General features: G+C 44.4%; 1 protein-coding gene across 2 annotated transcripts; it reads left to right on the top strand.

The window, feature by feature from the left end:
- The first annotated feature begins 263 nt into the window (after positions 1 to 263).
- On the top strand, positions 264 to 24,688 carry RD3 (RD3 regulator of GUCY2D). 2 transcript variants are annotated; one of them, XR_008576290.1, is made up of 4 exons: positions 264 to 393; positions 11,189 to 11,498; positions 19,251 to 20,330; positions 23,584 to 24,688. XR_008576290.1 is itself a non-coding variant. In XM_054819543.1 (3 exons), the coding sequence occupies exons 2-3, from the start codon at positions 11,203 to 11,205 to the stop codon at positions 19,546 to 19,548; spliced, it is 594 nt and encodes a 197-aa protein (XP_054675518.1). In that variant the 5' UTR covers positions 264 to 393; positions 11,189 to 11,202; the 3' UTR covers positions 19,549 to 21,785. The 2 variants fall into 2 exon arrangements, 1 of the variants encoding a protein (XP_054675518.1); XM_054819543.1 differs by lacking the exon at positions 23,584 to 24,688 and having other exon boundaries at positions 19,251 to 21,785.
- Positions 24,689 to 25,900: the final 1,212 nt, after the last annotated feature.

Below are 25,900 nucleotides of genomic sequence, written 5' to 3'. Positions count from 1 at the left end.
ACAGCTGTATCTATTACTGAAGGCCCTGGCGAGAAACAAAATAAATAGATCCATTTATTTATCCGTTATTTATTAGTGCAAATTTACTCTATAGAGGTAAATCCCTGCGGAGGGGCCGACGCCGTCCCGGGGCCGGGGCCGGGGCCGGGGCCGGGGCCGGGGCCGAGCGGACGCCCCGGCGGAGCGCACCGCCTCTGGCCAAATCGGTTTAGCGTAGTCGCTATGGCAACAGCGGCTGCCGGCGGGGGAGCGGCGGGCGCGCCTCCGCCCGACTGAAACCGGCGGCAGCGGCGGTTCCGCTCAACTTCGGCGAAGGGGCGGTGTTGAGGCGGCGCTGCCCCGGAGCGGCGCGGCCGCTCGCCTCAGCGTCGGCACGGGAGCGAGTGGCCCGCGGTAAGGAGGAGGGAACACTGCCGGCGACGGGCGGGGTGCTGTGGCCGTGGTGGTGCCCGGCGGGACGGAGGGGGTGCCAAGCGGAGGGGACAGCTGTGTTTCCCGGCCCTTTCCGCGAAGTGTCCGGAGTTGGGCTGCCCTCCGGGCAGTTTCTGTGTTTGCCGCTGGTGTGGTTATCGCTGCCCGGCCCGAGACGCTCCTGTGAGGGAGCGGCGGCCGCCTGCTTCCCGCTCTCCGCCGGGGCAGCGCCGTTAGAGCCAACGGCCACCCGGGGCCCCGGGCCGTGAGGCGCGGAGCTGGGGTGGGTGACGGCTGGGAGCTGGAGGTGCGGGGCGAAGGGAGTAACGCAGCGACCCTGCTTTAACGGCTTTAGAAAGGCGGAATTCCGTGAACTGCGTTCGTTTCTTCAAAGTGTCGGCTCCACTCGCTGCAGATTAGAAAACCCCACAAAGTTCTCAGGTTTTGGAGGGATTTTTAAACAGGTACCAAAGTCTGCCTAAGCCGAGAGGTGTTAGCTTCTTGGCGCTAGCTGTATCTTCCAGAGGTACTGGACCAAGCCCTAATGGCTTAAAAGCACTGCTGTAAGCCCAGCTGTTATCCCTCGTCATCAGAGCTAATCCATACCCCAATGTGGGTTTAAGCTTGCTGTGCTGGTTTAGAGGGCTTGACTTCAAGCCACATCCTCTATCTGGTGCCCTCTTTGCTCACCCTGGGTCCATCTGTCTGCACAAGCAGCAGGAGCGCAGCTGCCAAAGGTGAGGTGGGATGGGTGGCAGGGCCGGGGGCCGGGGTGCTCTGACAGCTTTCCCAGGCTGGGCTCGGACACAGTACCGCGGGGCTGCCTGCGTGGATTAGCGCTGGGCAACTGGTTACGTAAAGAACAGGCAGTCGAGGAGGAAAGCATGGTTTATGCTGTCTTATGCTTATGCCACTCCTGTTTAAGATCTCTCAGATTAGACACCTGCCCTGCTAAGTGTCTTCCGTGTGGAAGTCTGATGTGTAGTAACCCTGGTGTCATACCACTAAGGTCAGTCGGATAGCTTTGGAGTTATGGCTGTGTAACTGAGGATAGACTACACTGCACATTTCTTAATGCTAACACATTAATTAAAATCTGTCTCAAGACAGAGCTCTTCACCGCTTATATGGCTGCTCTCTGTGGATGGGCTGTAGGTGGGTCATACCTTCCTATTGCAGGAAGAAAAGCATGAGCTTTCCCTTTCTCTGCTGGTTGCTCCCTATGCTGTATGTGATCTCTACAAAGAGAGGCTTAAGTTTTCAAAGTGTAAACTTAGCATTCTTCTTCTGGGTGCTAATTTTAAAACAAAAGAGGTGTGAGTTGTGTGCATTTTTAAGTAATTCCTGTCACAAGGACCAAACTTTAACACTAGTCTTAGTATTTTCCAGTACAGGGAAAACTCCCACACAGGTTAATATTTTTGCAGTGAATTGAGACAGAGTAAGACTTGGGGATTTCTGGTAAATATTCTTTCTGATAGATACTGTAACCAAGGTTCAGAACTGAATACAAATGTACAGGTGTTTATTAAAATGTATTCTTACCTTATGATGCAATGAGTTACTCCTGCTTTCACAGCAGAATCAGTCCTCGGTCTGGATGGAGTACGTACATCTCACCCACCCATTTTCACAGCACTTAGTCTGGTCTATGCCACAACATATGAATAAGAAAATAATCTTCAGTAGATCTAGCAACAGGTGAAATATGCTTTCGGGTCTGAGTTTCAAGCTCTTATTTTATATAATTCTATAGATATAAATATCTGCCGTGAATGAGAGTATTAGAAACTCCAGTTTGTGATATTACTGCCTCCTTAATAACGTTGTGTAGTTACAATGACAGCAGAATAGGGAAAGATGAGCTGGGGATCTCTCCAAGTTTTAATTCTGAAAACCTTTTGTGTTGGAGATTTCCATCAGATGCTATTGCTGCTTTATTGCAGCAATACTTGTTTTGTGGTTTGAGTAGTTTTAATAACAGGAAAGCTATGTGTCTGTGTTACCTTCCAAACTCTCATTTACATGGCTGAATGAATAGTGAGGAATACTTCAGGTCCCTCTGTCCTGACTGGAAACCTGACTTTGTAGTCTGCGGAGATCAAAGTAAGATATGGAACTGAAGGTGTGTTTGATCCACCACAGCAAGATAGCTGTATCTGAGCAAAATATAGGAGTTTTAATAACAAGTTAGGCAAACAGAGCAAATCAGTGTGTTTTAACTTCCTGGCTTCAGTAGGTTTGGATAACAGTCCAGTATAAGTTGTGTATGATAGAGTGGTTTTGTGGTTGCTATTAGAAAAAATTGTTTAAAGCAGGAGTGGGAATTTGGCATGAAAATAGTCCTGTTTCTCAGCAGATGGAAATCATTTGCTCTGATAAGTAGACAAACTGTAAAATGTTACTCTGCTTCATAAGCAGATTTGAGTGACACCCACCCTTTTGCTTCTGCAGATAACACAAAGATTATCTTCTATAGAGAGTCCCAGCCATTAGTAGAGCTCTAGGCTATTGGTCCCTTCCTTCACTTTTTCTTTAAGATCTGTAGACTGGATTTTCATCTGGAGTTAATCAATACAGCTCTTCTACTTCAGTGAGGCAAATCTGTTTTATATTAGTGCAGCTCATGAAGCTGCACCAGTTAGATTAGCTACCTTTTCTCCTTATGTTTTGGCTAGCGATTGAGAAATACCTTTCTCATTCATACCTGAGCTTGGAGCTCAGTTCATGCTGAATTCATGTTTCTTTACCCCTCTTGCAATCAAAGTGCAGATGTAAAATTCATCAGATAGACTTGTTTTCTAAAAGGTTGAAGCTCTAAGAATGTATTACAAGCTGCACAAATGTTGGGGAGGTGAAAGCAGTATTTTTTGTGTGTTCTCAATTTTAAAGAGTTTCATTACAAAAAATCTTTTGAGGGCTACTACCTGTAGAAAATGTGATATACCCAGGTATACCATAACCGTTGCGGCATTTTCAGAAAGCCACTCAAGCTTTCCTTTGGTAGAAATGGTACCGCTTTTGTTTCTCTCTTGTCTTGCAGCGCCATGTGATACGCTCTGACTGTCCTCCTGTTATGCTACCTAGTGGCAATTTTTACAGTCGTGCACATTCACAAATGGCTTAAGTGGCTTGTAACTCTCTGTGGCAATTACACCAGACAAAGAGACAGCCCATTTCTATAATACTGAGAACGCAAAATCTGCTGGAGAAAAACTAATGCCAAAATTAGACTGTATGCCAAGTGACAGCATGGCTGTCGTGTTTTTGAGAGCACTTGTCATTCAGAAGCAGACCCGGGCAGCAGCAGGAGCTGTCAGCCTGCAGCAGGCTGGTCGGACTGTGAGCACCGCCCTGCTAGGGGCAGACAGGCGCTACCTGGCACGCAAGGGCCTGCTGGGTGCCGCAGTGCCCTGTCATGGTTAGCTCATTCTCAGACACTGCTGTGAGGCTCTTTTTGCTCTCCTTAATGAAGGAGAAGCCACGAAGACTTGGCAATAAATAATGTTTCATTTAAAGTGTTGTCTTGATCCCCACACTTCCGTTATTCAAAACTCCTTGCTACTTGTAACAGGGTCATGTCCCTGGATACATTTTAACCACTGTAACTTTTTTTTTTTTTTTGGAGGGGGAGGATGCCAGAAATAGCTGCTGTCCATCACAGCAAGAGAATTGGTATGCTCAAAGCAAAACACAGGTTCTCTGCTGTGGTCTGTAAGCAGACCCCTGAGTGTCCCCAAGAGTCCTCTCTATTCTGCAGGTCAGAATAAGGAATACTACTGTATTAATATCATGGCATTTGCATTGCTTTTAAGTTTCTTGATTGAAAAGCTCTATCTACTGCTTTTTCAGCATTAATGTTCTTGTAGCAACTTTGGGAGATAGATGTGGGCTCTCAGGCTGAGGTTCTCATAACTTTCACTGAGATTACAATTGCATGGCAAGTAGCTGTAAACACCATAGACTTCCATGTCACTAAACAAGAAGACAGATTCCAGACAGATAAGAAGTAGGGTTCTTCGGGCCCTGGTGAGGTAAAAGTCTCCGTACGGAGAGGATAATGGTAAGTAACTCTGCAGAAAAGCGGTGGAGAACAGGGATTCTTTTACAAAGCTACGATGGACTATATAAATAAAATTAGGAAGGTGTTGGCAGCAGTTTCTTAATTAGAACTCGCTAAGATTCTTTGTTTGGAACAAAATTAAAATATCTTTATCACAGGAGAAATAGAATTTGGGTTCATCTATGATGCTGTTGCTACTTAATGCTACTTCATGCAGATATAGCTAGCAGCGTAGCCATGATCGCAAATTCTTCCTGAGAAGCTGGTGAAACGTTGCATCAGTTAGCACATACAGACTTCTGAGATGGGTGTAGCCAAACCAGCTTTAATCTACCTATGAGTTGCAGTCCAGGGAGATACTAGATACCCTTTGCTATCCAAAGGACACTGAACTTTTCTAGATAATGTAATCCAAACTTAAATTATTTTTTTAATTTGCTTCTTTAGTTAATATGCTCTGCAGTTTCACATCATCTGTTTTCCCCATGACTGCATGTCTTTTTAAAAAGTACAACTATGAGTACAATTTGAGGATGGAGCTTGTCCCACTTCTTTTAGAAATAATTTTCCTTGTTTGTAACCCTCTGATCTGGCACATGTGGAAAAATGTTGGGTGAGTATCTTGCATGAACAAATTCTCTCTGCTGACTGTAGTAGTAAGAAACCATCACCCACAAGAAGGGAAGGCAGGCATTTCCCAGCTCCTCAGTCCAGTTTGTCAGTAAGCTTTGCCTGGATGACAACGGATTTCCTGGGACTCTATCTATAGCCAGTTGAATGACAAGATTTCCATTGACACCACTGGACTTTGGATTAGGCTCCTACTCATCCAGCCCCCTAAGACTTTTCTCCTTCTGCTCTGACACAACTACCATACCCCTAGGACTACTGAGAGTCACTAAGGATTGTCAGTAGTGCTCCCGAACTGACAGACTGTGAAAGCAAAGGCAAACCACAGGAGACTTGTCAAACTGAGGACATACCTTTATAGAGACTTCAGCTGTATTCTTGGGATTTTTTGATTTGTTGGCATTTTTTTGTTTTGGTTTGGTTTTGTGGGGGTTTTTGGTTGTTTTCTGTTTTTTCATAAATGCACATTTCTCACCTTCTGCCTATTCCTTTCCTGTCCTGGAGGGCGTTGGAAGCTGGGAATGAGGAAAAGGGTCAATGGAAAGGGAATTTTTTTATTCTCAGAAGTTCATCTTCTGCAAGGCAAACAGGTCCTGCTGATTGACTCATGGTTTACCATAAAGCAGCCCTGCTGTAACAAGCAAGTGGTGATCTAACCTGCAAGAGCCTGAAGGAGACTGATGTCTGTCGGGTTATACAAACAGTCTCCAGTTGGCCAAAGAACAGCCAGGGAGCAAGCTATGGAAACATATACCCTTTGTTAGTAAAAGAGCTAGGAAAGGCTGAAATCCTGTTTTAGGAAGGTGAAAAATCAAATAATGCATGTGGACTTTAATACTTCTGATGATTCTTTGGTGCATTCTCTGGAGCAAGAAGAGGAAATCACATGGATAAATATGGGGAGATGAGGTGAAATTGTACAGAACGTGCTGTGAGGAAAGAATGGAGAAAGCTGTAAAGTACGTGAGAAGGAGAAAAATGCAGGAATTGCTGACGATATGGAGAACAAAAATGAGACTGGGAGAGAGGCAAAAAGCTCCTTTAGAACTAAAGCTAACAGGAGACTTTTACATGAAAAAGTCTCAGGAACAATCACTAAAAATTGAAGAAACCCCTCACAGGCTGTGTGAGAGAGAGAAAGCGAGGTATTCCAGACTTTAAGTTTGCTAAATTATGCTTAAAACCTTGTGAGGTGGTTGGTCAGACTTGCAGTCAACAGTGTGAGGGGAAAGTTTGCCTTCTAGAGAAAGGTCTAGGGTCAATGAGGCAAAAGTCTTGAAACCCAGAACTGTTTCCAAAGTGGAACTTATGTAAACCATGCTGAAATTTTGCTTAAGTAACACCAGAGTAGTTCATCAACTGGATTAATGTCAGCTCCCAGGATAGCCTCTGACAGGGAACCAGAAAATGGACTAATTGTACAACATAAAGATCTGTATTCAGATCTCTTTCTCTTTCTTTTAATAATTTTAATATGAATGCTTGCAAAGCCTAAATTTGTCCTTTTCCCCAATAAGAAGGTCAGACTGAAACTTTTGCCTTCCTTTAGTTGCCCACATCCTGCTGATAGTCTTTGAATCTTTCCTAATAGGAAAGCCATTTTGAGTCATTTAATGATTAGCCTGCATGTGAACTTTAAATTAAAACCAGCAGCAACAATTAATGGAGCCCACAGTATCTTCTGCAGGCTGCAGAGACCAGTAGTGGGAAGAGTGGTAGCTTGTCAAGCCTGCTAAATAGAGATGGCCAGTTTCCAGCTCTCAAAAGCAGGAGATGATGGATGAGAGATGGGGAAGGAAACAATCTCATACAAACAAGACTCCCTTAGGAACAGCCAGCACAAGCTGCCAGTGAACATGAAATGCTCGGATAGGATTTTCCTTCATTTGAGAACAGGCCATTTAAACTGCAGATGAGGTGCCTTCCTTACTTTATAATCTTCTCATGTGGAAGTGGATTTTTCAGGTAACTTAAGGAAGACAAATGGAAGTCCTGTTCAGTGGTATCTATGTTCCCATGTCAAAAGCAAATCTGCCTGTTACCAGCGTTTTATGAAAGCTCCGGGATAGTGCAAAGCCTGGTTTCAGCAGGCCTTGCTCAGACAAGGCATCCAAAATATTTTTCTGATTGTCCTCTGCAATACTAGTTCTAGGCAAAACGGTTCTCCTCATGCAGAACTATTTGCTTTGAGGGAGACCTGTGAGATAAAAACATAAAGGCAGTAAGAACAGCCCAGGACCATGTAAAAGCCAGGGCAGGTCAAATGAGAGCCCAGGTCTCCTTGCCGCCTTTCCCTGTTCTGACCACTAAATTCCCTTCTTGCTCCTCTGGTGAGCTGGGAATAGCTGGAAGGATGGACATTCCTCAGCTTTACACTTATACTGCTTTATACTGATTTACCCTAATGCCACTGAAGTCAGCAGAGTTAAACCAATGTGAAACCAGGTCATAGCCAGAATAAAAGCCAAGTAAGCTAACCCTTTGCTGGTACAATACAGAAGGGCATGCTCACCTTCATCGGGTAAAGGCACAAATGGAGATAGCAATGATACCTTAATTGGTCAGATACCTGTAAAAGCTTGTGAAAAATTGCTATTGTCCCTCAAGCTGAAAAGAAACAGGAGACTTTTAAATCTGTTACAACAGTCCGTGGTCTGTTCTGCTACTCACTTTTGCTAGCAGAGTGTTCACCTATATGATACATAAGGGGTGGTAAGACTAAGGAAAAGGTCTTAAGTTTTAAGGATCTTCATCCTTAATAATGTGTAATGGTGAGTGGAAGGCCACCATGTAGCAAGATCCAGGTACATGTGAGGATGGTGGAATTATGGTGTTGAAGCTCTCAGCACATCAATTCCAGCCTGAGTTCATTCAAACGTCTTGGGCAAGTAAGTCAGTAGCAGGCAGCCAGAGCGCTGTGTGGTGATTTGAGAGCTGTTAGCTGGAGTCACCCTGGCGATGAAAGCAAATGAAAGGACCTGCTGCTCCTCCTCCTCCAGAGCACAGAAGTGAGATAGGAGCAGGATTACTTCCAGCAGCTGCTGACTATGGCTGCTGTCATAACGATAATCATAGCTGATACTCCAGGGCGAAAACAGTCACTACAGCGATCCCTCATGTATAAGCACTGTAAACTAGCAAAGGTGTTAATGTTTATATGGTCTCAGAAGACTACCTGTGGCCTTACACACCTAGGTAGCTAGATCTGTGTCCTGTGGAAGTATTCAGTCCTTCTATATCTTCCTTCTGAAGAAACTGGTATCATTTACTGGGAGAGGTAGGATGTAGGACTAGAGAAACTAGTTCTTTGATGCAGTTTGGCAAACTTCCTGATTCTAGAAAAGCCTAAGCATTAGACCCTGAAATTGTTTTGAACCTGGGGCACTGTACAGACTATCCAGGTTTTTGGAGCATTTTCCTTTAATGGTGTGATATATTGACATATGAACATTTTTGAAAGAGAACAAGGCTACGTTATGGCAAGTGATAAAGGCATGAAAGCAACTGAAGCACCCTTCTCGCCTCTTGCAGACGGTGACGGTTTTCCAGGCAGAATCCTATGGACCATTGCTCTTCTAGGGACTCTGGGAGCTCATGGCTCTTGGCTCTAGTGGGAGCACTAGTTATGAGCTTCTGGGCATTTGCACGGACACTAGAGGCTCTAGGCCTCAATATGGCAGCTTAAATCAAAAGCATATTTTTCTCCCTTTTATGTTTGTCTTCATGTCTGTGTCTCAGTAGTGAGGACTTGTTCAGGCCCTGCAGATTCAGGCTCTTTAATCCATTGCCCCCATGTTAACTTTTGATGCCATGTCCTGATTGGGCTACTGCCAGGAGTAGCCTTTTGGTAATCCCAGCTGCAACCATTATTTGGGCCACCCCTTCTCCCTGGGGGCTAATGGAAGGGAGCAACAAGGCACGTAAGCATGCTGTGTGAAGAAACAGATGCTGTTTTGCTCCTGTTCAGGTCCCTAGTGCCTGCTTTGGACTCCATTGTGTTTAAATACAATAGTTAATAACTTTGTTCCATGCATTGTCCTCTTGAAGTGAAGGGATTGGCTCAGTGGGGAGTTAATTCTGTCTTTTGCTGAGCTGATTGGTGCAGTTTGGTCTGCCTTCTACGTGCTGGGTAACTCCTCTACAGCAGCAACCTCTCACTTAGAGGTAGTTACAGTTTAAACCTTGGTATGCTGCTACTTCCCTTGCAGCTCAGCCTCAGTTCCCTTGGTGCTGACAGTAGCACCTAAGGTGTACTCTTCCCACATAGCTGATAGCTGAACTTCAGCTTGTAGATGGTGTAGCCTCTCCTCCTGCATGCAACAACACATTTGCTAAATAATGGTCAAAGCTCTGCCTGGCCTTGTAGTGAATGCAGCTATTGCTCCTGCCAATATGACCTAAGTATGTGTGAGCTCTACCACCTGTGTTACAGCAGCAGCAAACCTACCCAGGTGTATAGGGTTTGCATGGCCAGGTTTTGATAACAGGGGGGCTACAGGGGCAGCTTTTGTAGGAAGCTACTAGAAGTTTCCCCTGTGTCTGTCAGAGCCAATCCAGCTGGCTCCAAGATGGACCCGCTGCTGGCCAAGGCTGAGCCCATCAGTGATGGTGGTAGTGCCTCTGGGATAACAGATTTAAGAAGGGGGGGGGGGTGGGTGGGGAAAGGAGCAATTTGCAGCCAGAGAGAGGAGTGAGAATACAGGAAAGGAACAATTCTGCAGACACCAAGGTCAGTGAAGAAGGAAGGGGAGGAGGTGCTCCAAGTGCCAGAGCAGAGATCCCCCTGGAGAAGACCATGGTGAGGCAGGCTGTCCCCCTACAGCCCATGGAGGATGATGGTGGAGCAGATATCAACCTGCAGCCCATGGAGGACCCCACGCTGGAGCAGGTGGATACACCTGAAGGAGGCTGGGACCCCATGGGAAGCCCATGCTGGAGCAGGCTCATGGCAGGACCTGTGGCCCTTGTGGAGAGAGGTGCCTAGGCTGTAGCAGGTTTGCTGGCAGGACTTGTGACCCCATGGGAGACCCACGATGGAGCAGTCTGGTCCTGAAGGACTGCACCCTGTGGAAGGGACCCACACTGGAGCAGTTTGGTGAAGGACTGCAGCCTGTGGGAAGGACTCATGTTGGAGAAGTTGGTGGAGGACTGTCTCCTGTGGAAGGGACCCCATGCTGGAGCAGGGGAAGAGTGCGAGTTGTGAGACAATGTGTGATGGACTGACCGCAACCCTCATTCCCCATCCCCCTGTGCTGCTGGTGGGGAGGAGGTAGAGAAATCAGGAGTGAAGTTGAGCCCAGGAAGAAGGGAGGGGTGGGGAGAAGGTCGTTTAAGATTTGATTTTATTTCTTATTATCTTACTCTGATTTTGACTGGTAATAAACTAAACTAGTTTCCCCAAGATGAGTCTGTTTTGCATGTGATGGTAATTGACGAGTGATCTCCCTGTCCTTATCTCGACCCATGAGCCTTTTGTTATATTTTTCTCCCCTCCCTGTCCCAGCTGAGGAGGCAAAGTGACAGAGTGGCTTTGGTGGGCACCCAGCCTCCAGCCAGGGTCAGCCCACTGCACCAGGTCGCCTATCCTGTCCTCCTCCCTGAGGATCTCCTGCTGGCTGGAATGTTGCTACCAGCAATAGTTTGACTCCATGTGCTGAGTTTTTGCACGTAGGGTTGCTGCAAGGTGTGCCCTCCCATGAGGGTTCAGACAGGCAAGTCCTAGCCCCAGCTCTTCTGTGTGGGCAGGAGAACGCTTCCCCAGCCTAACCTGGAGGGATCAAGGTATCCTTATAACTTGACTTCAGACATACGACCTGTGACTGTCATTTTAATTACGTGGTGACTGCAAGTTCAAGGGAAACTGTGCCTCTTCACGCTTTGTCTCGCCCTCTGCACAAGTTGGCTGCTATGGGTGAGATTTCTCAAGGTGCTCAGCACCAGTTAGTTCTTAGTGACTGATCCAGTAGCACTTTTAGGTGCTACTCGAGGGGTGTGTGTGGGAGAATGTTCTCAGCTGAGGTGTGTTGATGATGGTGCTGTTCTTTTTTTTTCTCCCTCCCTCCCCTCAACCCACTCCCAATGAAGGCACACAGAGCACTATGTCACTGGCATCCTGGTTCAGGTGGAATGAGCCCCCAAACCGCGTTTCCCAGAGGAACCCCACAGAAATGGTGGTTGAGACGCTAATGATGGAGCTGAGCTGGCAGACCAAGCAGGCAGAGAAGCAGCAGCGAGAGCGGGAGAATGAGTATCGCAAGATCAAGACTGGGGTGGACTACGGCTGGCTGGTTAGCTATCCAAAGCAGAGCTATGATATCAGCCCAGGAGAACGGCTGCAGCTGGAGGATATGTGTACCAAAATACATCCTTCCTACTGTGGGCCTGTCATACTCAGGTACAGTAAAAGATCTTGATAGTACAGACCTTTCCTTTTCCCCCCCTCTATGATATGTGAGGAAGGAATGAGAGTTGTTAGGACCAACAGAACCAGAACTCGGCATCCTGTATCATAAGTCATGTTGGGACAGTGTCTTTGTGGAAGAAGGGAAATCTAATGTTTTGCATCATTTTAACATGGTATCCTTTCCTCCAAAACGTTACTAAATGCCATTTCCCTCTGAGACTGGCTTGAGTACTTTATGCTCCTGAGCAGCCAGAGCAGCTTTGTCTTGCCTGATAAACAGTTACCATGTCAGTATTGTGATGGCTTTTGCTTCAGTCTTTAGAATTTCAGAATAATTGAGGCTTAAGGGGACCTCTGGAGGTCTGTGCTTCAACCTCCTACTTGGAGTACAGCCAACTTCAAAGTTGATCAGGTTGCTCAGAGCCTTGTGCTGTCCATTGTTGAATATCTCAGAGTGAATATTGCACAGCCTCTGAACAACCTGATTTGGTGTTTATCCACTCTTATTGGAGCCTTCCTTCCTTGATTTAAGCTGCCCAGCAGGTCTGTTGAGGCATGTGACCCCAGTACCCAGACTAGCCAAAAGGTGCTATTGTGTTTTTCAGCCTGTGAGCCAGGTATTCCCAGAGAAAGGAGGGATTGCATGCTTCTCCTTCCCCTACCCGCCCTCCACACACTTGACATGGAGTAGGATGCAGGTGGGGCATGTAGCTGGCTTGAACAGCTAGGTAGTGTTTCTGCCTTCTGCAGATGTAGATGTAGATGTAGACACAGCCTCTTGGACTTGCTGTTGAGCCTTTCAAGTGTTAAGACATAGGATTGCTGCTTGCCAGCTGAGTAACCTGTAAGAATGCCTTCAAAAATAGATCCAAGCCTGCTGTAGCATGCAAACTGGAAGGGAGGGAGGTGACTCTTCCTTTGGGGGGGTCTTCTAAGTTAAACCCTCTTGCTTAGCACAGTGCAGGTGAGTGTGACCAGTGACTCTGAAGCCTACCTTAGCAAAAGCAAAGTTGTGAAATGGGCTTTTATAATCCACTTCCCTTCTTTCAACACATTTTTCAGCTGGGATTAGCAAGAAGACAGTCCTGGCAGGCCATGTACAATGGGGTGCTCAGCACCCTGCAGTCCCTCACTGCAAATGCTAGCACCTGTTTTCCCTTGAACAAATGAATCTACAGCTCCTGAACTACAACCATAAGAGGGCTGGAAATAGCTGGTCTTACAGTGGGGGTGGCCAGGAAAGGTTGCCAAAGCTACCTCTCTAGTTCCCATCTTGCCTGAGGCTGAACCTTGGAAGCAAGCTGGCGCAGGGCTTTGGCTTTTGCAAAGGTTGCCATGGTGGCAGAATCAGAGATTTGGGATCATTCAATGGCAGAGTTCTCTCCAGTGGAAGTTTGCTGGGAACAGCACCTGCCTTAATGTAACTCTGAGCTATACTGTAAACAAGGCACTACAGACCCCTTGGGGTTCAGAGTTATTTTCACCATCCCCAGGGCTGCTGAGCAAGGCCTGTCTGGCAAACAGGTTATTTCCATGAGAGCAGGTTTCAGTTGCTGGAGGTGGGAGGGGCCCCAAGGTTCATCCTCTCCGAAAAGAGTATTAAGCTGAGCCATATAGCAACTTGCTGCTGCTCTGCTTTTTTTTTTTTTTTTTTTTTTGCCTTTTAAACTGAGATCACACACGATGTGTGATTTCAGTGCAACTTGTAGTACTTGTTAGCTGTTGTTCAGGATTCAGGATATTGTTGACAGTAGATAAACATACTCGGCAACATTGGTGGGCTCTATGTGGGCATAATTGAAAAAGGATAAAACCATCCTCTTAAAAATTGTCTTATAAATTGCTATTATAGCCTACAATAAATTGTATTACAGTATGATTCAAGAACTGGCATGTTTTGGTTGTTCCATACTATGCAGTTTGCATGGTTAGCAGAGCCACATTAAAAAATTGAGGCTTGCATAACCTTTGTTGGTTCAATTTTGTGACTGAGAAGGGAATGTCATAGCCATGAAAATGACAGAATTGGATTGGGTCAAAGGTCTGTTTGATCTGATGTGCAATCTGTATGTGAGACGGTGGCCAGTAGCATCAGTGTAAGGAAAAGAGACAAGAAAAATGTAAGCAAATACAACAGTATGGGCAATTACAGTATCTTGTATATAGCCTCCAACTTACAGTGCCTTGTAACTTGGAGACTTTTGGAGCCAGAAGTGATCCTTCTGTCCATAATTGCTCTACAAGGCTTTTTCTTTCAGTAGGTTGTGGGGTTTTGCTTTTCTTTTTTGAATTCATGTAAACTTCTAGCATTTGTGGCACCCCATGGCAGAGTTCTACATCTGAACTACAACTCTGCTGTAGAAAACTGTATTTTGCTTGTCTCAAACTAACGTATAGTAGTTTTATTCGATAATCCCTTCTTGTGTTGGAAATGTGAACAGTTGACCCCTCTTCTACCTTCTAACTGAGAGCCCTGTGGTTCAGAAATCTTCATTGCTGACGTGGAAACAATGGAAAAGAATGGGGCTTGCCATGCTAGGACCTGCAAATGTACAGGAGAAATAAGGACAATGCAATCTAGCTAAAAGACAGTCAAAATGGTGTAACTTTTCCTCTCAGAAGGTGAGATAACATGGAAACTTCCCCAAAATTGCACAAGATGAGTATAACAGAAATTCAACTGAAACCTTCACATTTCCAGTGAAGTACTTTAATCGCATTGCACTCCTCATGTTTCCTCTTGAATACCCTGTGAGTTTCTAATATGTAGTAACTGTTAGAAAAAACTTCCACCAAAAAACCCCCTGTGATCTTGCATTTGGAAATTCAAATGCAGAGCACGCACCTTGCTGAAGCCCTTGGTTCTGTCTGAAATATTAAGCTTGTTCCTTCTCCTTCCATCTTACACATCTGAAAAGCTGAAGTCCTTTTTGATGTACTCGGCAAGCACGTAATGCTTAAATAACACAAGTAGCATGCATCTTGCAAGACCGCAGAGTTTGTTTTGTTTGTCATGCAAGGTCTCCTTCTTTGTGAGATTCTAAGCTCAGAGTCAAAGCCAGAACAAAACATTTTTGTAAGAGTTGTCAGAGATGTCACTTTAGTCTCCAAAGGTCTAAATGATTATCCAAATTGTCCTTTTTTTGTGGCTACAGTCGCATCTGTTGAGAGGCAGAGTTTCTCTAGATTTGTTTCTTTAGATGTAAAGGAGGCTGGAAAGGAGCACTGCTTAAACAGGAGGGGTTTTCTTCAGATCCTGTTTTGTATTTTTCTATTGGTCAATAGAAACTTTTGAGTCTCTTGAAATTTTTGAAGGATTCAAGTACACTGCAAATACCATCAGATATCTGGAGACTGATTCACCTCATATAAATAAAGCCACTGCATTCAGGTGTAACTTAGCTCTAGGTTACTGAGCTGGAGACCACTGACTATATTTAGAATTAAATCCTGGAGCCAACTGAAGGAAATGACAGTGATTTTGGTGAGGCCCTTAATACCAAACTGCCACAGTTAAACTGAATGAGTAGACTAGTAGCTTGCCAATACAGAATGCTAGATTTTTGCCATCTTTACTCAGAGCTTTAGCTCTAATCAGAGCTAGTTATGGTCTGTTTAATTTTTTTTTGTTTCAGCAAAAGTGAAACAGTGGGTGTCTGTCCTCCTCTGCACAGAGAGAAACAAACAAAAAACCCTAATATGGAAATGTAAACCTGCATTTTGGTGATCTGAGATGTTATTAATACCACAGGCTAAGGACTGTAATTTTCTAAGGATTGTGTGTAGCTGAATTGGACTTCCTAGTGTAGCTTGAATATAAGACAAATTACTAAAATCAGAAATTATTTAAAATTATGAACTTAAGTTTGACGTGATGTGACATGAGCGTTGCAGTTAGTGTAAATGCCATAGTCCTTTGGGAATCAAGTAGCCTTCTCTAGCAAAGATAGTCATGGCTTTACAATATAACCAGAATCCCTGCTCAAAATAGAGATTCAGGAGTCAGCAGTTAATTATTAGCACTAAGCACCCCACGTTTTCTTCAAATGACTAAATCTACTTAGAGCTCCCAGTTCAGACAGGCACTCAGGAATACACTGAACTATAAGCATATTGTTTAAGTCCACGGACTTCCATTGGATTTAACAGGTCTTTAAAGTTCAGGATGTACTTAGGAAACCTACTGAACTGAGGACCTACAGAATAACATAGGCAGGTGACAGCACTTTAAAAAAAAGCAGTGCCAGTATGAGCCAAGTGCAGCCAGATTCTTAAAATCTAATGGCTGTATGAGGAAATGAAAGGGTCACAATTTAAAGAACAAATTTGTTTGAACTGTGATTAAAACACAGCCTGGACTGGGAAATGTGCTTGTCCCTATATGTGCATATACATGCTCCCCAGGCTTCTGTGCTGGCTCACGGTGAGTTTTATTGACAGTCATGTCTAAGACTGGGTGACTTGCATAATATATTACATGTTAGCTACCAGTAGTATCATAACTTATTTCACAACTAAGACAAATAGGTATACTTTTCTGATGAGTAAGGAAACCCTGTTGAGGATTTCTAGATATGGTTGTGCAGTTGCCTAGTTTGAAACCATTCCATGAAAACTGTAAGGGTGTTAACCTGTGCTAGAAGATAGGTGAGCCTTGTGTAATTTTGTGTGCTTAATTCCACTGAGCAGCTTTGTGTGGAGTTTGTTTCCCAGGATACAACCCCATATTCCTTGATTCCTGTTTTTATATGTTGTGTGTTTTGTGCAGAGAGCAGACTGCTGGATCATCCAGCATATCTAGAAGGGGGCCTGCAAGAAAGCTGGAGAGGGACTGTTTACAAGGGCATGTAGTGATAGGACAAGGGGTAATGGCTTTAGGCTGACAGAGGGTAGATTTAGATTAGATATTAGGAAGAAATTTTTCACTATGAGGGTGGTGAGGCACTGGAACAGGTTGCCCAGAGAGGTTGTGGATGCCCCCTCCCTGGAAGTGCTCAAGGCCAGGTTGGATGGGGCTTTGGGCAACGTGGTCTAGTGGAGGGTGTCCCTGCCCATGGCAGGGGGGTTGGAACTAGATGGTCTTTGAGATTCCTTCCAACCCAAACCACCCTATGATTCTGTGATTCCATGATATCAACTGGCTTTCATTGATAGCTTGGGAAGATGGCTTCAATTATGTGTAGGTGGCTGCAGCAAACCATCTATTTTCTGACACACAGACTGGTTTAACTAGACCTCAGCCCCTGATAATCTGTCCATCCTTTCTGCTGAGAAATATTTGTGGCATGCACACCTTTTGGATTTCATACATGGGCTGTCCCTTAGACATGCTGATACTGAAGTTACGTGAGGATTAATAAAGGGGCAAAGTTAGTTCATCCTACTGGGGGAGAGGAAAGGCTCCCCTTTCCCTTCTCTATCTGAATGAGAGGGCTTTTCTTTGGGTGATTGGCAGACAGTCTGTTGGATTGCTTTCTCTTTATTTCTTACACCTACTAAAATCCATATGAAGTAATTTTTGTGTTCGTCCTGCAAAGTCAGAGGTAAATCTTTAACAGCAAAAGCAGAGTTCACAGAACAATTCTTGCTGCCATGGCTAAGGAGAATGCAAACAGGCAGATAACTATGAAGGTTGAAAATTACACTGATTTTAGAAAACTTTCGGCTAGATTGGTTGGGAGTGTTCCTAGCATTAGAGCTCTGTGCTCAGGGGGAAATTTGCCATCATACCACTTATTTTTCCCTCTTGTTCCCACAGCCAGTCACTGGTCCAGCAACAGCCTGACACATGCTGCTACCTGCTCTGGAGCCACAATGCAGCAGTATGACACACAGCCTCTAAAACTGGACACACTGATGAGGCATTTTGGGTGCAGAATTGCCAATACAAAAGAAGAGGATGTACTGATAGAGAGAGAGATATATATAAAGTATGCCAACATCTCTCTTTAAAATACACATGGAGATAAAAGAACAGAATGACTCATTCAGTTCACCTCTGCAATAAAAGTCCTTTGAAGGTGCTTTCCCTGGTATAATAAGTAATGTTGTGAAGACTTGGGTTTCAGTGGACTCATCTGTCTATGCTTCTGACTAGGATAAAGGGAAAAGCGTATTTATTGTGAAAACTGTATTTTTGGCTGACAACTGAAGGGCCCCTCAGAAGGCAGAAAGGATGTTTGCAACGGACAACAAATCTGTCACCACTGTTATGTGCTAACCCTCAGCAAGACCTAGTCTCTTAGAGGCTCTGCACAATTCAGTTTAGCATCATTGTGTATGTACTTATGTACCAGTGTGAACTGCAGTGCCTCAGAAGCTTTTTGCACGCAAATGTTCAAAATTTATATTTTTTGTGGGGGTGGGGGAAGGAGATTAGGAATTCATTCAAAGCAACTGAAATGGTTAAGGAACATCTTGGTGACTTTGGTAGGTTTTGTGCCAAACTCCTCTAGCTTGACCCTGAAAGGGACTGGTGCTTCTGCTGATACTGAGTTCCCTCAGCATGAGGTACTGGTGTCTCCGCAGCTGTACACGTAGCTGCCAATACTTGTTGTGAGAGAAGCACACTGAAATATCTGGGATATAGCATAATGTTAAGATATATGTCCAAACCAGGTCTCCACAGTGAATCAAAAGGCATAAATGTACAAAGACTCTTTTTTGGTTTACCTCTGGTTTTCTTTCTGTCCTTATTATCTTGGGTACCATTTGGTACACCATTAAGCAGTGCAATTCCATGGTGCGCTAAACTCCTTGTTACATTCCTAGGGCTTATCAAAAAAACAAGAGGCAGGATCTTATTATATCAGCTTCTGCTGTATTAGGCTTATTTAAATGCAATCCTACTGTTTTCCATCCTCGTTCAGTACTGTTGGAGAAAAATATCAAATGCTTACAGACCTTAGACGCTTTAGCTTTCATTAAGTATAACTGCCTGGATTTTAGTGAAGTACTCTTTTAGCTCTGTGTCTGCTTGTAGATATAACTTTTATGTTAAGGACTGAATATTTATTAGAAGAGTAGCCATATTACCATCCGTCATAAACGCATACTATTACAGAACAACTAGAATATCGGTGTGACCAGTGAGTGAGCCTGGGGAGTGGATCCCACATTCTCCAGGCTGGGGACCAAATCACCCAACAAGTTGTCAGGAATGGTATGTTCTCTTCCCGGCCCAGCCAGTGGGACTTTTGTTTGTCTAGTGGCCAATGGGTAATGCTATGGGGAATGAGAACTGGAAACAGGAGAAAGTCTAGTGGGACTTTCCCTGGTTTATCCTCAGCTTCTGGTAAGCAGCAGTTCAGGAACTACTTGAGCAAGGATTTGCATTTGGACAATCACGTATAATCAGCAGTGATGGGGACATTTTCCACAAACTTGTCTAATCATTTTGTTTCTTAAGCTATTGATAGCACTGAGTTCTGATTTAATAGGTGGTGTGTGAAAAGAGCACTTCCTTTGGTTTCAAACTTGCCACCTTCCAGCTTTGTTTGGTGTTCCCTATTATTTCTTGTGCTTATGAGAAATGGTGATTCATTGCTTCCTTACATTCTCTGGCTTGCTTGTGATTTTAGAGACCTTGAGCATATCTTCATGGCTCCTCCCTGTTGTTGTTCCCTTCAGTCCAGGGAGTCCCATTTTGCAGGAAAGTGCAAGTTCCAAGCCTCACACAGTGACTTGGCAGCAATCCCTAATTTGATGTTTTTAATCAAAGCTGTGCCTTGACTGTACTTTCAGATTCCGGCAACTTGTTGCTGAATATGAACCAGAAGTGCAGGAAGTATCCCGGCTCTTCCGCTCTGTCCTGCAGGAAGCTGCTGAGAAGATCAAAGAGGAGGAAGAGGCCAAGAAGCTTGCCAGGCAATGGAACACAAAGAACAAAACCAGCCTCTCCTTAACAACGTTTAAATCCCGGTCCAGGATTTCCCCATTCATCAGTGACATCAAGACCATCTCTGAAGATGTGGAACGGGGCACCCAGCCCACCAGGAGGGTTTGGAGCATGCCAGAATTTCGGAATACCAAGGATTACTGACTCTATACTGAACAAGGTTTTTAGAGTGATCTTTCAAAATCCCAGTTAACCCTTTTCTAGCTCTACTGTTTCTTCTTTGCTCCAGCTCTCTCTTCCTGCCTGTCTCTCTCTTGGAAGCTGTGTCCATAGTAACTGCTGCTGATGCCCATGGTGTGTGACACAATTTATTACCAAACATGTTAGCCTTTCCTTTAATTTAGTAGTTATTCAGTAACCTTAAGGGGAAGGCTCACTTACTGTCTTATTTTTATTACTGCTTTCTTGTGGAAAATGAATTACTTTTGTGATGTCTGTCTTCTCCCTTTCCCCTCCTAGCCTGGATGCAGTTTTTGGCCCAAGCTAGTGAGAGCTGCTGTCTGGACCAATTTTGCTGAAAGCAAGACAGCCACTTACATGAATAAGGCTTGCAGGATCAGGCCTGTGAGTTAAAGCTAGTATCTGATTTGGAACTGAACTTCCTTTTGCAACTAATAACCTTCCTCAGTGCTAGAAGAAACTTTACAGGTAACCTCAGCACTGTTCTTGATCAGCTTTTTGCTGACAATTAGCGATCAAACCTAAATAGAAACAGACTCAAGCTTTTTGTGATGAAAGACCAATATTATTCCACAGCAACCAGCTTATGCATGCTCAGGTGTCTTGGGTATTTTCTCTTTTGTGCAGGCAGAACCCCCTGAAATTTGCACCTGCAGAGTAGATGATAGAAATTTAACAACCTGCTGTTGTTATACAGGCGGATACATCAGTGCTGTTCTTGGTCCTCAGTGTTCTGTGTTGCTGAGGTAAGTGTTCCACCCTGCATCCCAATAATATGTCAGTGGGCTGAAATTAATGTTTATGGCTAAGCCTGAAAGAGGACCGAAGTATCATATCAATGTACAGGGAAGGGTGAAAGAAATCAGCATTTATCTGCAGGGCTCTCTGTACAGCTGCAATAGTTGAGATAATTTTAAGAAGCTGCTGCTGTGAGTGACTGAAGGGCTCTGGTAGATGAAGATCTGTGCCCTCAGTCTTCTCTCATGAGTGCTCACAAGAGAGTTTTCCAGTATCACAGGCTGCTGGCCAGTGAGTTGACATTATTACAAGTTTCTTTAATGCAAACTGAGTAGCTTATAGGCCAGCATGGTTCTGCTGAGACCCTGAAGAAACAGGAAAAGGCTGCTGAGGAAAAGCTACTGGGGCTCTAACTCAGCATCTGTATGGAGAACTGTCACCAGCAAAGATGACAATGGCATGCTGTAAAAAATCATGGGTCCTGCAGAGAAGCCAAGGATTCTTTGTGGTGACTGCTTAGGATGCTTTGTGGTGACTAACAGGAGATGGGGATTTCCCTCTATGACTGGCTTTTGGGGAATCATCCCAGTGGGGTACAGCCTCCTGAAGGACCCTGTAGCTTTGTTGTTCTTTTGCCTGTTTCCCACTCTTCTCCCTGGGGATCTTTGCAGCAGCACATGGGTACTACAGCCAAGATAAAACCCTTTGAAGCTGTGCCAACTCTGGGAAGAATTCCAACATGTGAAATCTATCCTAGAGTAGAAATGTGCAGTTTCTTCCAGAGATGGGGGAGGGCAGCATAAAAAAAAAATCAAGATCAAACCCTTAAGAGCTCTCCAAGACACTGGGATTCTGGCTCTTCCTCTCTCCCCTTTGGGCTATCTAAGATTGAACACAAGGCTTTCTTACTAGCACCAGGCTGTAGTTTCTAGTCCCTTGATAAACTCTGTTGCCAGCAACCCTCCTAGGGACAGAAAGCAGAAGCTCACTTTTAATTAAAAACTCAGGGCTTCCAATTACAGCTTCCAGTTTGGGATGGGCTATTTCAACTCTAGGTCCATGAGAGAGAGTTTAAAGCCTTCCGACAATCAGCTTGGTGTTTTTTAGCTGTATGTCCTTGTGAAGTAATGTGATTGTGTATATGAAGTAAAAACAAAGGCTTGACTTAGCATAGCCTTAGCTGTCTAGAAGATGTGGGATCTCTAGCAAGGGATCACAATTTGTAGAAAAATTCTCATTTGGAAAAGAGTTAACTATCTTTTTTTATATTTGCAAGCCACTTGTATGGCACTGAAGGCTGAGATGGGTTAATGAATTTCATGCTACAGCTCTGTAGTCATTTTACTTGCACTCACATTCTATTTTGACACTTTCAGTATTGACTGTATTGATGCAGTATTTGACGGACTGCTGGGAGAGATGGGACATTCTGACACACTGACATAAAGCTCTTTGTTACAGTACAGTGTCTGTAGTGTGTTCAGTGTTTCTTAAGGAGAATCAGGAGTAACTAGCTTCCCTATCCCCATGTACAAAGCCAAGGAACTCACATGAAGGGTATTCACCCTATCACAGCAGCCTGTGATCATACTGTGTCCTTCATTAACAGCCTCCAGCTAGCAGATACCATTCTCATTTAACAGCCAGGAAAGGGAGACAAATCTGCCCTTTGGTCAAAGCCACACATGGTATGGAGGCCAGGCTGTGGCAGTGCCTGCAACAGCTGTTGTGCCTCAGCTTACCTAGAAATTCTACTTCCACAATAAAATGTAATCCAAACTTTTAAACAGTATCATTCTCTCAGTACCTCTTCTGCAAGTTACATTGGGCTCACAGTAGCATCTGACGATAAGGGGATATTCAGATACCAAGCTATGAGGTTTCTATTCTTACTATATGCTAATACTCTTAAAGGTATATTAGTAGTATCATGTTTGCCTGTAGCCAGCTGCTTGGAGACTGACTGTGACCTTCTGTGTTGTGTGTACACCAGCAGGTACTGAAGTAGAGCTAGGGAGGTGGTTAGGATGCAGAACTGCTGCACTGTTCTTGGGGTGCTCATTTTTCTTGGGAATGCTGTAGACTGAACCACATGGTCACAGCAAGTGTCAACAACTACCCACCCATGTTTGCCTTGTCCCAATTCCACATTTTGTGTGGCTAAATTAGCCCTTTAGTTAAAATCAGGAGCATGCAACTCCTGATAGCACAGTAGGTTGGGACAATGGTCCATGGTGCTGGGCAGGCACACTAGATTTCTTCTGGATGAAGCTAACTCAAATGATCCACTGCAGCTGGTTCACAGACCATAAAGCTGGACTAATGCTGGTCTGAATTAAACCGTCATGACACTTGCACGGTGTGAACGACAGATCCTCACTGATAACCTGTCTGACACTACAGCCCTGTTCCTCCTGGGCTGCACTATTTGCTAGCACAGAAAAAGACCCAAACAGCCAGCAAACCAAAACATTTCTACACAGCTCTGATGAGGCTCTCTGATCTGTTAGCCCCTCCTGAGAACTAGTCCAGTGTCTCAATTTTTTAAGAAGAATAAAAAGTGAAATAGCAGCACATCATCATTAACAAACAAACAAGTAAACTGAGTAAGATTCATTCTAAATCCTCAACCATTCTCTTAAAACTGAGCAAGGAGATTTTGGTAGCAGCCCAGAGCATTGCTGTTGCCCCACTGCTGATAGTGTTATGCTGTCCAAAGGACACTTTCATACCCAGGAAAAAAAGCAGTCCTAGACTTACTATACACTCTAACAAGTAATGGCAACACCTCTATGGCAACTTGGCTTCAAGGGGCTAACACTCCTCAGAGTTGCTACTCACCCACAAGAGACTGTGCAGCCCTGCTTCTATGGCTTCTACAGACGAGCCTGGCCCACAGGCTGTAGTAGCCAGCAAAGGTGTGCAGGAGGTGAGGTTCCTCACCCATATCAGCATGTAGTTCAGACAACTATCACGCCATGGGGAACTGGAGTAAGCTTTGCAGGAAATACCTGTCTGCTGAGATTGAGATTATACATTTCATCACAGAACCTCAGAGAATTAAAGCAAAGCTGTGAAATAGAAAACAATTTTTTGTACTTGTCTTTAATTAAAGATCTCCTGAAATACTAATTGTCCACATCTAGCCAAACACAAGAGCTGTTCCACTGCCCTACTGTGCACTGTGTAAGTATCAAAGGAGAAAGGCAAGAATGGTAAAGGCACTTGATCTAAACAAGAAACCCCATCCTCTCTCTACAGGCCACAAATGCAGCTGCCTACCTTCGATCTTGCTACCTCTACAAACAGATCCCAAGATTTAAGGTGATAAATAACCAGGATTAAACAACTGCAAAGGTCTGAAATTCTCTGAATCTAAGTGGTTTACAGATACAACCTTGAATTGAAGTCTTCTTCAATGTGCTTCCAAACATGTCTTACATTAAACAGTATTACCACAAAATGAGAAGATATAAGTGACAAAATGGATGTTTTGTCTCCAGATACTTTTGAGTCACTCCTGTTGATTCTGTACCTGATTCTGGGTACTACACCACCTTAATATCAGCAGATGGTCCCAGATGGCTCAGGGCTCCCTGTGCTAAGCATCGTACCTGCAAAGTATGCATACGTTAAACAAAAGAAAGTAATTTTTTTCCCCACACAAAGTATTACTGAAGTATGGATTGCATTGCTCAGCACATTCTGGAGATCAGACAGATGAGTGGTTCCAAAAGGGGACTACATGAGTTCAGAGGATTAGTAAACCACAGTGGTCAGGATGCGGCCTACAGCCCAGGGCTTAAGTCACTCCTTGCCAGAAGCTGTGGACAAAACAAATCTCTGTGTTGTTACTTACACTACTTCCTCAAAACATTGCTATAGGCCTATAGACAGCTAGGTCTTGACTGGATGGCCATTCTGATATTCCTGTGTTCTGCTGCACCTCCCTGAGGTACAGGACACTGCACTGTAGTTATGCCCAAAAGCATTCTGAGAAGCACCAGACTGATGAACCACAGCCTTTTCGGTTGTGCCCTGAAATAGAGAAAAGGGCTATCGAGCTTCCCTCAGTTCTACCCACTCATGCCAGGCAGAGACATCGTAATCACAGTGTCTTTCCCTGGTACTGCCATCCATGGTGTGGGCTGTCAGCACAAACGGACCCTCTTGTTCCCTTTGTATGATCAGACAAGCCACATTTCAAGCTGGCTTACATCAGAAAGATACTGTGTTGGCCCTGAGAGTTGGGTCTCAGGCCTAGGTCTCCCAATGACTGCCATTTATTTTCTGTGCAGTTGTTGCACAAAGATATTGTCAAACTAAGATCTCATCCTCCAAAGATTTTCCCTTAGTATAAATAACAGAAAGGAAAGGTCTACAAGAAGCGCAGTGAATTATGTGGCTGTTTATGGTCATCTGTGTATACTGTAGACCTCATAAAAATATGAATTTCTAGGGTCTTGGCTACATAACCAGATTATAGCATCTCACCTCTATACTTTAGTCACAATTACATTTTGCCTCTACCCAGTAAGTCAAGCAAGACCCAGTAGCAGATACTGCAGAAGTGTGGGAAAGAGCATGTGTGTTTTCTATATCAGACTATCTACTCTCAGAATGTAATTACTGTTACACCTGTTTAGTGATCACAATGCTGTATTCTCAGAGGCCTCTATCAGGTCACAGTCCATGTGCAGTACCTTTTACAACCTTACTCTCTGCAGTGTCAGGTTGCCTAAAACAACAGATTGCACCTGATTTAGTCTGAAGACTATTTAAATAACCAGATGTGGTATGAAGCAGTGACAGTGAAATGCTCCTCAGGTATTTTTTTCTAGATTCTGGCACTGCAGACCTGAAATTATTTAAGAGATGGAGAATAGTAGAGTGCAGTTTCTGAAGAACTCAGCAGCCCCAGGTAGGGACAGTGCAAGAACACCTGGTCCTTCCAGGTCCCTACTGGCTCTCAGCAACTTGCTCCTATTGCATTCAGCTACTTAGAAGTTAAAGGCTTCCTTCTGCCTTTGGCACACAAGCACCAGCAGGAGGGACTATTGTCTGTCCACAGCACAGCCAAGAGCAAGGAGCAAAGACTGGATCAAATTCATAGGACAGCAGTAACAAATGTTCCCCATAAACAATACATAATTAGGTCTTTGCAGGCTAATTATAGGGTTTCAGAATAAGAAAGTGCAAAGCCAATGTCCAAAGGTTAAAAAAAAAATTAAATAAACTTCTGTGCAGCTGGAGAGCAATGCCACCTGCCGGCAGATTTCCCAGCACCGATTAACCAGGAAACAGGCAGCAACTTTCAAACCAGGCCTCTCCCAACAAATACAGATTCCTCACTCTCACGCTACCTTTCCCTCACACCACTGTCACCCAGAGAACAGCTCGTGAACAGTTAGCTATAGTGTTTAGCACCTTATTGGAAGACAGCACCAGTGGCCAGCACACTGGTATCAGAACAGTTGTCATCTTAAATGTTGTGCCTCTGTGATCGATGTACACTTATCAGACTGGATGTTAGTGATGTTCTTCAAACCATGCTTTCTAAGGGCCCTCAGCACCACGT

This window comes from Grus americana, chromosome 3 (genome assembly GCF_028858705.1).
Source record: "Grus americana isolate bGruAme1 chromosome 3, bGruAme1.mat, whole genome shotgun sequence".
NCBI classification, from domain to species: Eukaryota; Metazoa; Chordata; class Aves; order Gruiformes; family Gruidae; genus Grus; species Grus americana.
The sequence above is the reverse complement of the archived record's forward strand: the minus strand, read 5'-3'. Positions and strand labels throughout refer to the sequence as shown.

What these genes read in the sequence shown, in the direction of transcription:
- RD3 (XM_054819543.1), top strand. Translation starts at nt 11,203, where the DNA reads ATGTCACTGGCATCCTGGTTCAGGTGGAATGAGCCCCCAAACCGCGTT. An exon ending in TGTGGGCCTGTCATACTCAG is followed by an intron (nt 11,499 to 19,250) that starts GTACAGTAAAAG and finishes CTGTACTTTCAG; the next exon opens with ATTCCGGCAACTTGTTGCTG.